Source organism: Erpetoichthys calabaricus, chromosome 5 (assembly GCF_900747795.2).
Source record: "Erpetoichthys calabaricus chromosome 5, fErpCal1.3, whole genome shotgun sequence".
NCBI classification, from domain to species: Eukaryota; Metazoa; Chordata; class Cladistia; order Polypteriformes; family Polypteridae; genus Erpetoichthys; species Erpetoichthys calabaricus.
The window spans coordinates 218,908,443-218,927,946 of record NC_041398.2 but is presented as its reverse complement, the minus strand read 5'-3'; the positions used below and the strand labels follow the sequence as shown (position 1 = coordinate 218,927,946).

General features: G+C 43.9%; 1 protein-coding gene across 1 annotated transcript in view; it reads right to left on the bottom strand.

The window, feature by feature from the left end:
* Nucleotides 1-15,003, bottom strand: part of LOC114652707 (coiled-coil domain-containing protein 68-like) — a 54,003-nt gene extending 39,000 nt beyond the window's left edge. The window contains exons 1-3 of the mRNA XM_028803029.2: nt 14,565-15,003; nt 6,171-6,284; nt 2,480-2,605 (exon numbers count right to left, since the gene is read on the bottom strand). Of these exons, the coding sequence (XP_028658862.2) occupies nt 2,480-2,605; nt 6,171-6,284; nt 14,565-14,567 (243 nt within the window). The 5' untranslated portion in view covers nt 14,568-15,003. The remainder of the gene's footprint in view (nt 1-2,479; nt 2,606-6,170; nt 6,285-14,564) is intronic.
* Between the last annotated feature and the right edge of the window lie 4,501 nt (nt 15,004-19,504).

The window sequence follows — 19,504 nt, the reverse complement described above, 5'->3', positions numbered from 1 at the left end:
CTTGAGTCCATTTGCTGCTACAGGCTACCAAAACTACCTTTGTAAGGCAATTATAAGTGATGAAATTCTGATTTTTGGCTCTTATCTGGTTTGTTTGTTTGTTCAAATTGATTTAACAAGCAAGTCAAACCTGAAATAACTATCACCCATTATGGCTCCTGTGCAGCCATATCACCTGCAGTTCAGAACAGGTCATCCACCTGAGGCTAAGCATGTTAGGGCCCGGCCAGTACTTGGATGAGAGACCAACCAGGAAAAGCTTAGGTTGCTGCTGGAAGAGGAGTTGGTGAGGCCAACAGGGAGTGCCTACACTGTGGTCTGAATGTGGAAACCAATGCTCCAGTGCAGTGCTGGGGACACTTTGCTGTAAAAATGGTGGCGTTCTTTGGATGAGATGTAAAATTGAGGTCCTGACTCTCTGTGGTCATGCTTTGTAAAGTGTAGGGTGTATCCTGATGCCCTGGCTTAAATGCCCATCTCATTCTGGCCCACTAATCATCCCCATGTCTTACCCCTAATATGTGGTGAGCATACTGATACAAAATGGCTGCTGTCGTATCATCCAGGTGGATGCTGCACATTAGTGGTAGCTGAAGTGGCTCCCCACTCACTATGTAAAAGTGCTTTGTAAATATAAAGAATTATTAAAATGATAAAAAGTGATTTAACAGACAGATTTAACCTAATAGACAACCATGCAGACCACCAACAGGTCCGGACGTCTCCAAATTTGTCAGCTCACAATAGTAAGTGTTCAAAGGTGTTTTAAATGGAATCATCACTCCAGGATTTATAGATAAAAACCTGTGGACACGAGCGGGCAGCCATGACTGGTGGGAACAACAGGTGGAGACGTCTGATGCAAAATAACAGACTGAAAATTTTTGCAGGTTGAGGGGGAAATACGATTACACATGGTAATGACTTTCTGCAAATGTTTGTTGGAACAATGTGCATTTGAGGAGGACATTTTACAAAACACACAGAAACTGGCCTGTTTATGAATTCTTACTTTTTCTTTGCTTTTTTTTAATCTATTAAGTCAATGTCACTGAATGAAAGATATCACGACACAGATAAAGCAGACAAAACATATTGTTTAGTAGTAACCAAACACATTTTCACACAGGTGGCACTCGCTTTAGCTTGCCAGCTTACCAGGTAGCTGGTGGTTATCATGGCAGTGCAATCCCAATCTTATCATGCAGTCCCATGAACCATAAACATACACAGTAAAATAAATTTAGGTCCCAAAATTAAATTGACCAGCCTAAAGTAATCACCAAATTCATTGAAATCGAAGTGTCACCCCTAATCATTAATCCCCTGAATCCTGTTTACTGTTTCCTCACTAACATATGCAAAGGAAGCAATCTCACCAGCCAATCAATGCACACTTCTCCATCAAGGGGCTGACTATGGAGAACTTCCTTAGAGTGCCAGGAGCAAATGGGAAGACTGTTGCCAGTCATGTAGTAGATGGTGGTGAACAATGCAGGACAATGTTTGTCAAGATTTAATGTGAATTTTAATTTGAGCCCATATAAGAGATGCTTATAATTTGAAAGAAATCGGCCTTTAGCAACGCATTCAAGGCCAAGCCAAGTTGCTGTGGTGATCATTTAAGCTTATTTTACTGTACCTGTGTCCTCTATGGTACACCAGTTTGTGGATTATTATTTGTATTATTAATTATCACCATTAATTTATTAATATTATTATTGTTGTTAGGGTGGCGCAGTGGTAGTGCTGATGCCTCTCAGTAAGGAGACCTGGGTTCGCTTCCTGGGTCCTCCCTGCGTGGAGTTTGTATGTTCTCTCTGTATTTCCTCCCACAACCCAATGATTTTCATGTTATGTGTATTGGCGATCCTAAATTGTGCTTGGTGTGTGGGTGTGTGTGCCCTATGGCGTGCTGGTGCCCTGCCTGGGATTTGTTCCTGCCTTGTGCCCTGTGTTGGCTGGGATTGGCTCCAGCAGACCCCCGTGACCCTGTGTTCGGATTCAGCGGGTTGGAAAATGGATGGATGGAAATTGTGCTTGGTGTGTGGGTGTGTGTGCCCTACGGCGTGCTGGTGCCCTGCCTGGGATTTGTTCCTGTCCTGTGCTGGCTGGAATTGGCTCCAGCAGACCCCCATGACCCTACGTTAGGATATAGCAGGTTGGACAATGACTGACTGACTAATTGTTGTTGGATTACTATCTGTGCTGTAGCCTACAATGTTATGCTACTCCAATATTTCTAAACAGTTAGCTCCTGTTTCTGCCATTGTATCCTATACCCATTTTCGACTTTTACTGATCAGCTAATTCAGTCGTCCTTTTTAGTTCAGATTAAAGCCAATTATAAAAGAACAAATACAAGGAGCTGGTGGTCTGCATAGCAAACCGTTTTACTGCATATCTCTTCTCTACACACAGACTTTGGAAGGTGAAAGGTTGACTAAAACATCTCTTTAAAAATAAGAGAATGACATACCTGAACAGCCTGCTTTTCCTGGCCATACTTTCTTCTGGTTTCATTCAGTTGAGTTTGGTAAATATCAAACAGCCATCTGGTTGCACCTCTTAAGCTTATAGCCCCTGCTTCTCTGGTGGCCTCAAGCTGTTTAATAAAACATGAAGACTTTGATAAGTAAACCCTCAGTACCGATGTGTTTAGAGTATCATTCATCCATGGACTCATTTTCTGACCCCCCATATTTGGATACATGGAGGAGCAAACCATAAAAACCTAAAAACACAACCTGAACAGAATACCAGTTGAGCTGATGGCACACTCACTCATAACAGGCTAAATGACACAGATGGGTAGCAGTGGCACCACTAGGGTGGCTGTCACCCAGTGTGGTAACCAAGGCCCGATTAAGACCCCCACAGACCCCTGTTGACAATACTTTAAACAATGCAGTGCATGGACATCTGGTCAGTTCACACTATTAATGGTGGGTAAACACTGTATTGTTTAATCGTTCATTCCCTTTGGTGATTTCAGCCTGAAACACATCACAAAAAATGTAAAGACGGACCCCCTATGATGCGTGTGCCAAACCCTCCTAGTAACGTCAGTGATGGGTAGGGCACACTTTGGCCATACAGCTTTAATATTATCTTCTTTATGAAGGCCTTTCATTCCTCATTTTGATGTTCCAAATCCAGAAGGCACACAAGATGACGTAATTGACACCTGAGCGATGAGTTAAGCTGAAAGGTTGTCTGGTGGGATGACATTGTTGGAAGACGTTGAAGTGATGTCAAAGGGAGTCATTTGGGTGGGTCCCCCCTGTCCACTGGAGAAAGGCATGGATGGAGAAAGGGGACTGCTTTGTGTTAAGCAGGAATGAAACTTGATGAAAGTTTTCTCCTATAACTTTTTCATAGATGATGACTGTGTTTTTCAAGTGTGTTTACTTGTCTTATTGTTGTCCAATTAAGTGACAATACAGTCTTCCTAAACTCAAATGTCCACCAGTAGACACTCTGATAACAGTTTGTATGTGAACATGTATGAAACACATGCGTATCACTGCAGAGGGTTCAACATGACAGTGCAGTGGTGGCTCCAGGGTCCTGCCTTCAAATCCTGGTTCTCTTCAGGTCCAGCGCTTCCCCCTTTCATCTTAAGGACATGCAGATTAGGCTGACCAGTCACTCTACGTAGTCCCAGTGTAAGTCCATCCATCCATCCATTTTCCAACCCGCTGAATCTGAACACAGGGTCACGGGGGTCTGCTGGAGCCAATCCCAGCCAACACAGGGCACAAGGCAGGAACCAATCCCAGGCAGGGTGCCAACCCACCGCAGGACACACACAAACACACCCACACACCAAGCACACACACGGGACAATTTAGAATCGCCAATCCACCTAACCTGCATGTGTTTGGACCGTGGGAGGAAACCAGAGCACCCGGAGGAAACCCACGCAGACACGGGGAGAACATGCAAACTCCACGCAGGGAGGACCCGGGAAGCGAACCCAGGTCTCCTAACTGCAAGTCAGCAATGCTACCACTGTGCCACTGTGCCGCCCTCCCAGTGTAAGTGCAAGTGCCATATGAAGGACTGGTATCCCATTCAGGGTTTATAGGGTCCTTTATTGCCACATCTACAAAGTATAATGAAGTTCTTAATTGTGTGTGCTTATCAACATGCAGCACATCGACACTCTCCTCAAAGCCATTGATAATGAAGATCCGGCAATATTCTTTCAGCTTAACACTAGTATTACCAGAGCCTACGAAAAAACTCGTAATTCCAGCCCACCTTAAATCCCTTCGCACCTCTCCGTCAGCCTCTTTTGTCTTCTAAATGTGTCGATAAGCCCAAGCAGCAAGCCCCCCCCCCCCCCCCATCCCCCCCACCACCACCACCACCTCGGAACGGGCAAGAAGTTCTCCCAGTTCCTGCCTTGATTGATTATCTGGGAGTGAGCTACCCAGAATTGTAAGGGGAAATAATTTGATGTGTGTTTTGTGTCTACAACAATCTGTGTAAACACATTGTTAAAACAGAAACGTTTTCATGTTTTAGTAATAAATGACAAAATGTTATGCAAAGGGATATAAGGTGGGCCGGATTTACAAGTTTTTTCGTTGGCTCTGGTAATTCTAGTGTTAAAAGAAGTTTTAAAACATGGAGCTTTTGTGATTTCTGTATTCTTAAATCATCTTCCAGTTTCGCAATCCCAGTCACTGGCACACGTAAAAACTCGAACCCAGGACCTTCTGAATAGGAGTCCGCAGCTCTAACCGCTGTACTACCCAAGAAATCAGGATAACAACTAACACTAACCTGATTTCCGTTTCTTCAGTTATAGTCTTGGGGTGGGGGTAGAAGCGCACTTGTTCTGTTATACTTGCATCTTTTGTGAAAGTGCTTATTTGATATTTGGACTTCAGTCTTCACACATTATACATTTCATGTCTGCATTTGGTCGTTAGTAATAAAACATGGAAAAAATTTGTGTTTTAGGTATGTGTTCAACATTTCTGTCATCCTACACTTGCAGAGATCTTTGTAGACACGGAACACATGCGACATGCATGTGTTCCAAATAACGATATATTTTTTTAGCCTAGGTACCTGACTCACTGATAAACAAGGCTTCAGTTGGGAGATGTTTTTGCAGTTTCTCCAGCAGTTGGGAGGATGGAATAGCAGGCTGCTTGCTGCTTGGGATTATCGACACATTTACAAGACAAAAGACGCTGAATGGAGAGGTGCGAGTGGATTTAAGGTGGGCCAGATTTACAAGTTTTCTCATAGGCTTTGGTAATTCTAGTGTTAAGGGTGGATCTCATACTTGAGGACATCAGTGGAAATTAAGGGGAACTGCATGTAAGACTGAAGCCAGGAAGTCCTTCTTTACACAAAGAGTTCTGGGACTCTAAAACAAACCACCGGGACATGGAGTTGAAATAGGAACCTTGACAACCTTTAAGAAGATTCTGGATGAGGTGCTACTGGGACAGCTTAGCTATTAGCTCAACCAACGGGCCTGATGGACAGAATAGTCTCCTCTCGTTTGTCAAATTACTTCTGTTCTTATGTTCCTGTAAGTTTCTTCTTTACACCCAATGATGCCAAGCTAGGCTTTCATGCCCTAATAGGTTTTGCTCCATTTTGTGAAACTATAAATAAATGCATTGGCTTTATGAGTGGAAATATCATAAGTTTTGATAATTTATTTCAAAGCCAAACAGAAAGTCAGTTGATATTTCAAATAAATAGTCAGATATTTTCTAACCAGCTTTGCCCTGAACAGGGTCACCTAGCAGCACTATTCCAACTAGCACAGGGCACAAGGCAGGAACAAACTCTGGACAGGGTGCCAGTCAATCGCAAGGCAAACGCTCACACACACAAAGACACACTAGAGCTGATTTAGTGTCGTAAATCCACCTAATCCACACATCTTTGAACTGTGGGAGACAACCAGAGCACCAAGAGGAAACCCACACAGACGCAAGGAGAACATGCAAACTCCACACAGGGAGCACCCAGGACATGAACCCAGGTCTCCTCACTGCGAGGCAGCAGCGCTACCACTGCGCTGCCATTTCAGTATAAACAACATACACAAAGTTTGCATTGAAAGTAATTTAAAATAATTGCACATCATAATAATCATTTGTTAATATGTTAAAAGACTTTCACTTGACCCATACCTTCAGCTTCAAGTCCCTGTTTTCCATGTGGACATGGCTGAGGTGAAGATCAGTCGCCTTGATGTCATCTAACAACTGCTGGTACCAAGTGCAGAAATTGATCTGAGCTGATACCTAAAAACAATAAGGCAGAAAGGGAAATTATTTTTCTTTTATAAGCATTTGCCATCATTTTGCTATAAATCATAATGAAACTTTAGTTACATTAGAGATACATTATTATATATTTTAATAAACAATTATTTAATCCAGGTAGAATTTGCACCCAAATATGAGGCCACCTACTTCAATTTCAAATTCAGTATGCCAGCTAAACAAGTTTCCTTTGCAAAGTACTGCCTAGGGTCCGGTGCCACACAGGTACCAAACGGCAATCTCTGGGATCACAAGCAGTCCACCCTCCAGTGCCCACCAGTTTAAATATTATTTTCTTTATTTATTAAGAAAGGTGACCTTATCCAAAACAACAAATGAACATGAATACAATATGTTTTACTCTAACCATTCTTTTCTTGCTCCAGAACCTTCATTGGCACATTCTGGGTACCCATGACCCTCAAATGGACACCACAGGTTTAGAAAATGGATCGGTCATGAAAGGCAGTTCCATGTCGTTTAAATTATAAAGAGACTCATCAAAGAACAAAATGTGTTGGACAATCGCTATGTGATGGCTTCACATTTATTACAATGAAACAAACTCAGGTTAAATGTTTAATGAAAAGTTTTAGATCAAAAATTCTAAGTGGTACAGTGAAGGACAACTACTTTTATGAAAAGTTTTGCTTCCTGGAAAAGATTTTGTTAATTATGATAGATAGCTTCAAACTGAACACAAATATAATTTCAGAGTGACTGTATCATATAGGACTTTGGAGAAAAATTAAACTAATTGAAATTTAGTGTGTTTAACTGCTTAATGGTGCTGACACGTTGTGCCAGCCCGACTGAGCTAAGTGGGTTTTGTTGCTGATTTTTCCTTGAACTCAACACCTGACGTTACTCACTGCACACTGCTGGCTGTCCTGCTGTGTCAACGGAACATCATCTGCCAAAAAAACGAAAAAAACGAAAACCGCAGAGCACACAAGGAAAACAAAATGTCTTAGTGGGAGAAAGTGACACATATTTAATGATATTAGAAAAACAAACATCGCCATTAGATCCCTAGCTCTTCAAAACCTCCAAAGAGATGTTTCAGATAATTTGGAGACTAAGAACCAGCTTGATAAAATTAAAAACAAAGACCCAATTGTGTCAGCAGCCATTTGTACACGTTAAGAAAGTTTCTTTTTACTATTTGTATTTGCCTGATAATTTTGTCGCCATGTTGTTAAGGGTGGACCCTCCCTTCCACGAGGTAAAAGGTCACCCAATGAAACAGTCATCTTCTATGAACAAAGATGACAAATAATTTAGATAGATAGATAGATAGATAGATAGATAGATAGATAGATAGATAGATAGATAGATAGATAGATAGATAGATAGATAGATAGATAGATAGATAGATAGATAGATAGATAGATAGATAGATAGATTCTCCACATTAGACTTGTGGTCTGAATGTCTGGAATGAGATTAGGATGATCTTGAGGCCCGTAGTGATTTATTTTTCTTCTGTCTCTTTTCTTTGTATTTTTGTGAGTTATATTCAGTGATTTTGGTTCAGTTCTTTACAGCTACTTTAGAGAGTATTAAGTTACTTGTATAGAAGAGGTAAGCAGTGTGGTCCTGACCAGAGCTGCCCCCTCCTATATGTAGATCAGGGCCTGTGATTAGAGGACTGCAGTGGTGGAGGCCCATTGGGGTTTCGCAGACCTCCACAATTCAGGAGCTGCACTGGACAGCCAATCGGATTGCTTGTTTTAGTCGCATGGTTTACTTGACTTGATTCAGATTGCTCCTCCCATAACCCTAATCACAACCTTAGTATAACTGGACACATCACGTAACATCACCGACGTATAACGTAAGGTGACAACCTCCGCAATGGTGCTGAGCTCTGGGGGTTCACAGCTTGACTCTGTTAGAATTATTGCTGTTTCATGAATGGTCAAATTAACGTTGTTGGCAGTCTCCTGTTGTGATAAATTTCTGTTAACGAGCAGAGTGATGGCTTAAAATAACACCAGTCAGGTGCACCGAAAAGGAAAAAGAGAAGGCATGAAGAAGCAGCTCGTGATGCACTTGTTTCGAAATGTAAATTTGTCAAACTTCCAGTAAGCTAGCAAATGTGGCATCGGTCAGCACCACACTAAAGCTAGCAGTTGCTACTGGAGTAACAATGGAGTACTTAATAGTGTGTACTAGTTTTGATATTGAGAGTTTAACGCATATGATCTGACGGTACAGTACCCAGCAGACACTTGGCTGAGGATTATTTGTTACCGCCATGTAAACCTCAAGACCTGCACAGGTAATTCAAGGCTGCTAACGTTAGTCGACATATGAAGTGCTCCGAGCGTTCTTAACACTGAGGACATGTTTGTGCGGGCGGCTCTCTCGCTTACTCGTGAGTGATTGGCTGAATTGTGGAGAAGCACCAGGGAAGTAAATGTGACATACAAAAACAGAGAGATCAGCTCAGTTGGTTCATTTTATTGGTACCTAACATTACTGATTTAGTTAATACCTTAGTGCTATTGTTGAAGCAGGCTGGCGCTGGCACCCTCAGCCCCAAAGAAGGCACTCAGAGTCTCAGGACAGGCAGAAGAATCAGGCACATACAGACTCACTGCAGATGGGAAGAGCGAGCAGCCATGGGCAGCTCAAACATTTATTACACGTCATTATTCATCCTCATCTGACTCTTAACATTCCCCTGCTCCAGTTCTGCCACTAATTAACTCCTCCATTGGGTATCAAACCCTTCTCTGTCCATCCTGACTGTCTGACAAGGCCTACCTGTACTCCCTACTAGCTTGGCGCTTGCTACCATTATTTACAGCCATGAGCTCACATTCCCTCTCTGAGCGAGGGTCTGACCTTTGGCTTATGAACTGTTGGTGGTTTCTAGCTCATACAGAATAATAAAAAATATGTAGGCATAAGTCTTTGTAATCCTAACTCTTACATCTTAATGTTTACTAAAATATAATATTGACTTTTCTCATGTGCTTATAATACTTTTCTAATACGTAGAGATGACCAATTTCAAGAATACATTTTTCTATGCCATCCGCTGTCATTGGAAGGACAAAATGAAGTTTAGATAAATTCATGAGTGTGGGTGATCTTGTCAAACGTTTATTTTATAAATATCTAAGTGTTCAACTTCATTTTGACCTGATATTCATTAAGCACCTTCAGTACTAGTATTTGTAGTTTTTATTTTATTATTAGTATTTTAGATATTATTATTAGTAGTAGCAGTAGTTGTTGTATTTTATATCATTATCTTTATTATTATGAGCAGTAGCAGTAGTTTTTTTTATTAGATAGATAGATAGATAGATAGATAGATAGATAGATAGATAGATAGATAGATAGATAGATAGATAGATAGATAGATAGATAGATAGATAGATAGATACTTTATTAATCCCAAGGGGAAATTCACATATTTGTAGTAGTGGTAATGGTGGTGTTAAAATTGCTTTTGTTGTTTCACACAAGTAACAAAGACGAGTAGCACATTGATACTCTGGACCACCATCATCATCATCATCATTATTATTATTATTATTATGCTGATGCTGATGATGATGATGACTTTTAGGCCTTCATTTATAAAGGAAACAAATCAATTGGTGAATCATTGCCATTAATGACCATTGAAGTCCAAATCTATGGTTGCCCTCAGGATTGTGGCATCCTTTCCTGTTCCCAGTTTTTGAAACCCTCAGCTCATCATGACATACTGGAGGTCATCCATGGCTTGGTTATCTCCACCACCACCTCAGACATGGCACAAAAGCTGTCGTGTGATGACCTCAGAGATGACTTTACCTCCAGAAAATGTAGACATGTGCTGCTGTGATATTCTGAAGAGACCCCCTAAACATTCACTTTTAAGTTTGGATTATTTGTAAAAAAAAAAAAAAAGGATTTGACGCTAAAAGTTATAGTTAAGTTGGTGATGTGTGCTTCTTTGTTTATTTATATAGTAATTGTTCAGATTAATGCTGTTATAAGGAACACTAATGTAGTGGATTCAGGGATTGGTGGAGTGGGGACTCCGATTTTATTAGGTTAGATTAGGACCCCAGTTCAGCTAGAGGTGGCACTAGGCCTGATAGCTGTGGTCTGTGCAGTGCGAGGTGGTAAGTGATGTATTAGGTGGTCACCACATAGCTGACAACCAATCACAGAAAAGCGTTCGCGTTGACCCCTGGAAGCAGTTCACCACTGCAGATGCTACTGTCCCTTACGTTTGCCTCTCCACTGGTTACACAGTCGCCGCTGGAGGTTTTCTACTCTCTGACAGCCCCACTATAAAGGACACAATTCTAAAAATAAATTTAGCTAAATTACATTTTCATTTCCAACTGCTTCAAGAAGTGAGATTTTGGATTCCCTCATAATCTTCTGGCGGCTGCTAACTAGCATAAATTAGTTGTGAGGTGCTCTTCATAACACTATACTTGTTAGATATCACAAAAACACATACATTTTAATGAACAGGCAGAACAGTACTGTGGAAAACCAAAAAGGGATTAATGCCATTTTGTAAGACCGTGCAGGATGCCCCAATGAGTGCTTCTGCTTTTTGTGAAGGGGTCAGAAGCAGAGCGAGCTCAAGGTAAAGGTCCGGGTGAACAGTATTACTGACGTGACCACAGGTATCGGTACCCTTCGATTATTTGACAAAGAATCACAATTTATAATTGGTGTCTACCATTCTTATATTGCATAGAACATGCTCTTGATTTTAGGGCTCAAGATATTATTTAATAAGCTGGAGTGGTCTCCCCTATTCTTTCTCATATATTCAGATATGGGGATGGATATTTTGAGGAGTAAACCGCAAGACAATGATTATATTATTAATATTATGTACATTAAAGAACCATCAACAACAAATCCAATTAATAATATATTAAACAATTATTATTAAAGTAAAGCTGAATAAATCAGACTCTGCAGCTGCAATAATAAAAGGTAAAGAACCACTTCCGGTTAACAGAAATAGCCCAAAAGTTGACAGAAATCTATGTTTTGTACCTAATACTTGTATGCAAAATTTGGTTGACCAAAGTGAAAGCGAACTCAAGTTATCGTGTTCACACACACAGACAGATACACAGACATAATTCCAAAAATGGTATTTTCGGACTCAGGGAGGTCTAATGCATTGAGATTCATCAAAATCTCGACATTGAATCTTTTGACGATTACAATACTTTTCCAATACTTCATATATGAGAAAGTAAGAAAATAAAAACGGCATGGACAACATTATTGGACCCCTAACCTAGTATTTTGTCGCACATCCTTTTGAGGCAGTAATGGGAATTGAGCACTTTCTGTAGCTCTGAATGGGACTTCCGCACCTCTCAGCTGGCCATTTGGCCTACACTTCCTGAGCAGACTGCTCCAGCTCTCATAGGTTTCATGGTTCCTTCTCCCACCATCAAGTTTCAGCTCTTTTCATAGACTTTCACCTGGTGTTGGATCAGGACTCATGGCAGGCCAGTTCAGAATGATCCAGTGTTTTCTTTTCAAACATTCTTGGGTGTGCTTAGATGTTTGTTTTGAGTCATTATCCAGCTGGAGAGTCCATGACCAGCAACTGAGATGAAGCTTTCTGATATGTGGCTTTACATTTCGCTCCAGAATGCTGTGGTGGTCTCATTGATTATTTCATCGTGCTCTGTGTAGATGTCAGGCACACGGTGCCTGAGACAGAACAGCAACCCCATAACATTAATGAACCTCTCCAATGTTTCATGTCTTTTCTTTGTAAGCCACGTTTTGTCTTCTGTAAACAGAAGAAGGCTGTGACTTTCTAAAGGACATTTTTCAAGAAGGACTGCAGCTTGTCAACTTGGGCTTTCTTTGCATCTGTTGTTCAGATCTTCTACCTTGGTGCCCATTTTCATTCAGACAGCAACTGATGGCACTTTTGTATCTTGATCTTGGAGGTCACCCTGGATCTGTCTTGATGGTTTCTTTGGTTCTTTCTCTACCATTGAAACTATCTTTCAGCTGAAACTGGTGTCATCATTCTTTTTCTGGCCATATCCATGGAAGTTGGCTATGGACCTTAGACTTAATAATAATATTAGCCACAGTGGTCACAGAAACATTAAGATAATTAGAGGTGGACTTGAACTTCCTTTCCTCCTCAGGCAACTCTTATTTTCCTTCTCTTGTCCAGGTACAGTGTAAAACATAAAATGAACAAACACAGCTGAGTGAGGACTTTGCTCAATTTAAACAGATAGCAGGACAGAGGACCCCTGTGGTACTAATTAGAGGAATTAGCTGGTTTGAGAAATCGCTACATCTCTTTTAACTTCTAAGGACCTCAATTTTGTCCTTGTAATTTTCTTTTTTTTGTATTTTTTAAAATAAATATTAAGTTCAAAATCAAAGGGAAAGTGTCTGTTCCATGGTATATGGAATATAAAACAGTGGCCTATCACTTTGTCAGTTTTTACTTTTTTTTTAAATAGTGAAAGGGTTTCAGTACTTTTGCCCACATCATCTCATCTCTCATCTTAACTGATTTTCCTGGTGAAGGTCACAGTGGCAGCAGGCCAAGCAGATCAGCTGAGACTCCCCTGTCCTCAGCTGCAGATTTCAGCTCTTCCTGGGGAATTCATAGCTGTTCCCATGCCAGTCGAGATTTATAATCTAAGAGGGATGAGTCCAAAGCAGCTCCAGGTGGGGTAACCTGGGATGCATCTTCACGACATGCCCAGACCACCTCAAATGATTCCTCAAGCAACTCTACTTTGAGAATCTTCCGAATTGTTGAGCTTCTCTCCCTGTAAAGGAGTGTCCTGTGAAGAAACGTCATTATTGTTGCTTGTACCTGCAATCTTATTCTTTCAGTCGATACCTACAGCATGTGACCAGGGTGTTGATCAACTGGTAAACCTGAGAGCATCTCTTTAGACTCTGCTGCCACTTCTCCACCATGGACGAGTATAGCACCTATAAAACACCTGCTTGTCAATCTCGTGTTCTCATTTTCCATTACTCATATACAAGATGACAACTCCTCCACTAAAGGCAGTTGTCCCCCTCACCTGGACAGAGTGATCCACTCTTTTCCGAGAGAAAACAGTGACCTCAGACTTAGAGATGCTGATCCTCATCCCAACCACTTCATACTCAGTAGCAGATTGCTTGTATGTGTGCCAAAGATCACAGTCAGTTGAGGCAAAGAGGACGTCGTCATCTACATAAAGCAACAATGCTACCCATTGTCTCCTTATCTGGACATCCTCATATCCTCGGCTGCACTTTGGTATCCTGTCCGTGGTTATAAGACAACAGCCTTGATGGACTCAGACAATCACAGCAAACAAATCCGACTTAACATCAAGCATTCAGACACAGTTCTCCCTGAATTCATGTAGGGAACGAGAGCGGCCCTGCTACCCCAAGTTCCTGCAGCTCCTTTCACGATTCATGCTGAGGTACATGGTCATGTTCTTTTTCCAAATCTCCAAAATTGAAGTAGATTGGGTTATCATACTCCCATGCAACCTCCAGAAAGTGCACCAGGGTGAGGAGCTGGTCTACTGGTCCACGGCCAGAATGGAATCCACATTGCTCCTCCTGTATCTGGAGGGCAGTGATTAGCATGTCCTTACTGTGCCTACATGGGATTTCTCACGTGTTCTTTGATATTCCACCCCCATACCAAAGACGTGTGTGTGTGTGTGTGTGTGTCTGCGTGTGTGTGTGTGTATGTGTGTTAATTCCAAAGTAGCCCTGCGAGGGTGTGTTCATGAAACAGCCCTGCAGTGGACTGGTGGCCTGTCTAGAGTCACTTTCTGTCTTTATTCAAATGTCTTCATGATAGAACCTGGTGACTCTGAAATGAATTATATATGTTATATGTTATATGTGCTAGGGATGAACTACAAACATATCAGATAAAAAGAAAAAGAAAGGAGAAACTACATGGTAAGTCCTAAATAAACTTACCAACATGCGATATGGACAGAACTTTAACTTTGACCTGTTTACTCCTTAACAGTTTGAACTACTCTGCAATGTAAAAGCCAGATTGCTGATCTCTTAAATTTCTTTGTTTTTCTTCAGCATTGCAGGTTTCTACTGCTTGTCAGGCTGCTGGAAACAGAATTTAGATTGCAGAGGATGAGCAGAGTCATCCCAATTTGAAGAAGCTCTAAGAGAGCCACGTGTGGCCATCGCTGTCCCACAGAATTGTGATTGACCCACACTAAGAACTGAAAGCAGCAAGTCACTTACCATTACTGTGAGGGCAGGTTTTGGGAAGATGAAGTTCTTTTTCTTCAAAGGCCTCAGTTACATGCAGACATGTTTTACGTTCATTTCAGGGAGAGTTTGCTGAAAGGAAATCCAAACCAGTGCAGTCTTACAAAATTCAAAGAAACAGTAGAAAGCTCTGCTTGGGTGTCACCTTCCATCCATTTGCGTTCTTGTCCACTTTCTATTTCAAGGCTGTTCAAATAGTTTCATATTTTAGTGTGAATAAAGAGAAAGCAATTATGCAAAACACCTTGATGCACCTGTGACAGACGGCGGGCTGCATGCTAATGTTCAGGTGTGGCTCAGACTTCATGTACATGTAGAGTCTAATTGCACGCTGTATCCTGCTGACCTCGCTGGCTTACTTGTATTAGTTTTGCTTGCAGTGTCTTAAGCAAACAATCCTACAGGGAACCACCTCTAAAAATGATTCATATCACAAGGAATATTTGAATAACAAATAAGATCTCATGCAACAGACCAAAGACGCACAGTACAGAATGATCATGTCACTCGGAAGGGACAGCATGAATCCAACCTACTGGTGGCAAATCCTCAAAATGTACACAAGACACGGGTGCCTATAATTTGTACAGCCCAGCACCATTGACTATTCTGATTTTGGGCTCTGTTACCTGAAAATATATTTCTGTTATTCTCCATATTTCTTATTTTTGATCAAATCAAAACATGGCATATATAGCTCCTTCAAAAAGTACTCAGACCCCTTAACTGTTTTCATATTTTGTTATGTTGCAGCCTTACACTAAAATCATTCAAATTTATTTTTTATCTCAGAAAGCAAAACTCAGTACATAAGAATGACAAAACAAAAAGTGAATTTTGAATTATTTTTTTTTACAAATTTCCATCCATCCATCCATCCATCCATCCATCCATCCATCCATCCATCCACCCATCCATCCTCTTCCGCTTATCCGAGATCTGGTCGCGGGGGCAGCAGCTTGAGCAGAGATACCCAGACTTCCCTCTCCCCGGCCACTTCTTCTAGCTCTTCCGGGAGAATCCCAAGGCGTTCCCAGGCCAGTCGAGAGACGTAGTCCATCCAGCATGTCCTGGGTCTTCCCCGGGGCCTCCTCCCGGTTGGACGTGCCTGGAACACCTCACCAGGGAGGCGTCCAGGAGGCATCCTGATCAGATGCCCGAGCCACCTCATCTGACTCCTCTCGATGCGGAGGAGCAGCGGCTCTACTCTGAGCCCCTCCCGGATGACTGAGCTTCTCACCCTATCTTTAAGGGAGAGCCCAGACACCCTGCAGAGGAAACTCATTTCAGCCGCTTGTATTCGTGATCTCGCTCTTTTGGTCACTACTCATAGCTCATGACCATAGGTGAGGGTAGGAACATAGATCGACTAGTAAATTGAGAGCTTTGCCTTACGGCTCCGCTCCTTTTTCACCACAACAGACCGATGCAGAGCCCTCATCACTGCAGACGCCGCACCGATCCGCCTGTCGATCTCACGCTTCATTCTTCCTTCACTTGTGAACAAGACCGCAAGATACTTGAACTCCTCCACTTGGGGCAGAATCTCGCTCCCAACCCTGACAGGGCACTCCACCCTTTTCCGGCTGAGGACCATGGTCTCGGATTTGGAGGTGCTGATTCTCATCCCAGCCGCTTCACACTCAGCTGCGAACCGATCCAGAGAGATCTGAAGATCACGGCCTGAAGAAGCAAACAGGACAACATCATCTGGAAAAAGCAGTGACCCAATCCTGAGTCCACCAAACTGGACCCCCTCAACACCCTGGCTGTGCCTAGAAATTCTGTCCATAAAAGTTATGAACAGAATCGGTGACAAAGGGCAGCCCTGGCGGACTCCAACTCTCACTGGAAACGGGTTCGACTTACTGCCGGCAATGCGGACCAAGCTCTGACACCGGTTGTACAGGGACCGAACAGCTCATATCAGGGGGTCCGGTACCCCATACTCTCGGAGTACCCCCCACAGGATTCCCCAAGGGACACAGTTGAACGCCTATTCCAAGTCCACAAAACACATGTAGACTGGTTGGGCGAACTCCCATGCACCCTCCAGGACCCTGCTAAGGGTGTAGAGCTGGTCCACTGTTCCGCGACCAGGACGAAAACCACACTGTTCCTCCTGAATCCGAGGTTCAACTAACTGACGGACCCTCCTCTCCAGGATCCCCGAATAAACTTTTTCAGGGAGGCTGAGGAGTGTGATTCCTCTGTAGTTGGAACACACCCTCCGGTCCTCCTTCTTAAAGAGGGGGACCACCACCCCGGTCTGCCAATCCAGAGGCACTGTCCCCGATATCCATGCGATGTTGCAGAGACGTGTCAACCAAGACAGTCCTACAACATCCAGAGCCTTGAGGAACTCCGGGCGTATCTCATCCACCCCCGGGGCCCTGCCACCAAGGGGTTTTTTGACCACCTCGGTGACCTCAGTCCCAGAGATGGAAGAGCCCACCTCCGAGTCCCCAGGCTCTGCTTCCTCATTGGAAGGCATGTTAGTGGGATTGAGGAGGTCTTCGAAGAACTCCCCCCACCGACCCACAACGTCCCGAGTTGAGGTCAGCAGCGCACCATCCCCACCATATACAGTGTTGACACTGCACTGCTTCCCCCTCCTGAGATGCTGGACGGTGGACCAGAATCTCCTCAAAGCCATCCGAAAGTCGTTCTCCATGGCCTCCCCCAACTCCTCCCATGTCCGAGTTTTTGCCTCAGCAACCACCAAAGCCGCATTCCGCTTGGCCTGCCGGTACCTATCAGCTGCCTCCAGGGTCCCACAGGACAAAAGGGACCGGTAGGACTCCTTCTTCAGCTTGACAGCATCCTTCACCGCCGGTGTCCACCAACGGGTTTGGGGATTGCCGCCACGACAGGCACTGACCACCTTACGGCCACAGCTCCGGTCAGCTGCCTCAACAATAGAGGCATGGAACATGGCCCATTCGGATTCAATGTCCCCCACCTCCCTCGGGACATGGTCGAAGTTCTGCCGGAGGTGGGAGTTGAAGCTACTTCTGACAGGGGGCTCTGCCAGACATCCCCAGCAGACCCTCACAACACGTTTGGGCCTACCAGGCCTGACCGGCAACCTCCCCCACCATCGAAGCCAACTCACCACCAGGTGGTGATCAGTTCACAGCTCCGCCCCTCTCTTCACCCGAGTGTCCAAGACATGTGGCCGCAAGTCCGACAACACGACCACAAAGTCGATCATTGAACTGAGGCCTAGGGTGTCCTGGTGCCAAGTGCACATATGAACACCCCTATGCTTGAACATGGTGTTCATTATGGACAATCTGTGATGAGCACAGAAGTCCAATAACAAAACACCGCTCGGGTTCAGATCGGGGGGCCATTCCTCCCAATCATGACCTTCCAGGTCTCACTGTCATTGCCCACATGAGCATTGAAGTCTCCCAGTAGTACGCCCTCTAGCACCCCCTCCAGGGACTCCAAAAAGGGTGGATACTCCAAACTGCTGTTCGGCACATACACACAAACAACAGTTAGGACCCGTCCCCCCACCCGAAGGCAGAGGGAGGTAAGCCCCAATTAACAGGCTCCAAGTTGGGGGGAAATAAGTATGCCCACACCCGCTCGGCGCCTCCCACCGGTGGCAACTCCAGAGTGGTAGAGAGTCCAGCCCCTCTCAAGGAGATTGGTTCCAGAGTCCAAGCTGTGCGTCGAGGTGAGCCCGACTATATCTAGCTGGAACCTCTCTACCTCGCACACTAGCTCAGGCTCCTTCCCCTTCAGAGAGGTGACATTCCACGTCCCAAGAGCCAGCTTCTGTAGCCGAGGATCGGACCAACTCACACTGCACCCGACCTCCTTGGCCCCTCCCATAGGTGGTGAGCCCATGGGAAGGGGGCACCCACGTTGCCTCTTCGGGCTGTGCGCAGCCGAGCCCCATGGGTGCAGGCCCGGCCACCAGGCGCTCGCCATCGAGCTCCACCTCCAGGCCTGGCTCCAGAGGGGGGCCCCAGTGACCCGCGTCTGGGTGAGGGAAAATGCCGTCCAAATTTTTTGTTCATCATAGAAGGTCTGTAGGACCACACTATGTCTCATCCCTCACCTAGGACCAGTTTGCCTTGGGTGGCCCTACCAGGGGCATAAAGCCCCGGAGAACAGAGCTCCCTAGGATCATTGGGACATGCACACCCCTTCACCACAATAAGGGGGCAGTTAAAAATAAAAAAACTGAAATATCAACGATGACTGTGACACAATACCAACAACATTTATTTATAATGGAGCTCAAAGTGTTTTACACGATGTCAAAGAGAAAGTTACAGTATAAGAAAAGAAGAAAAACAAGATTAGGTAAGAATATTAAACAATAAATAACAAAGAAAAATAAATCAAAATAATCCCATACAATCTTATAAAAGCGATTTACAATGTGGAAGGCAAATCAGGGAGTGAAGATCCAAAGAAAAGATGGGGTGCCAACCAGGTCACCCAGTTTACTGCCAATGTCTAAAACAAAGAACAGCAATGAGTGTGCGGTGGCACAAAATCTGCCACTTCAGCCTCAGCAGCTTCTCTAAAATCTCATCCCTGTGGAGTGGATCCGGGACTGGGAGCTCTGTAGCTCCACCATTTGAGATGGCATCTTCTGGGAGCCCTTGGGTTTCTATCTTCTTGACCTGAAGAGGCGTGGCTTAGTTGAGTGGGGGGCGTGGCTGTGGTGCCCTCCTTGGGTGGCTTCTCAGAGCTACAGAGGAGTAAAGAGATGGCAGTGTTAGAGATGGTACTCCCTCTTGTCCTTGGCCTGGCGGGTTATTGTATGCTTTACCTGAGCCTGGAAAGTGATCTTCAGCCGCCCATGTGTGACAATAATTAGTAGAAGAGTAGCGCCCTGATATACAACATCACAATGTGAGTCTCTAAAGATGAGTCCGGTGATAAGG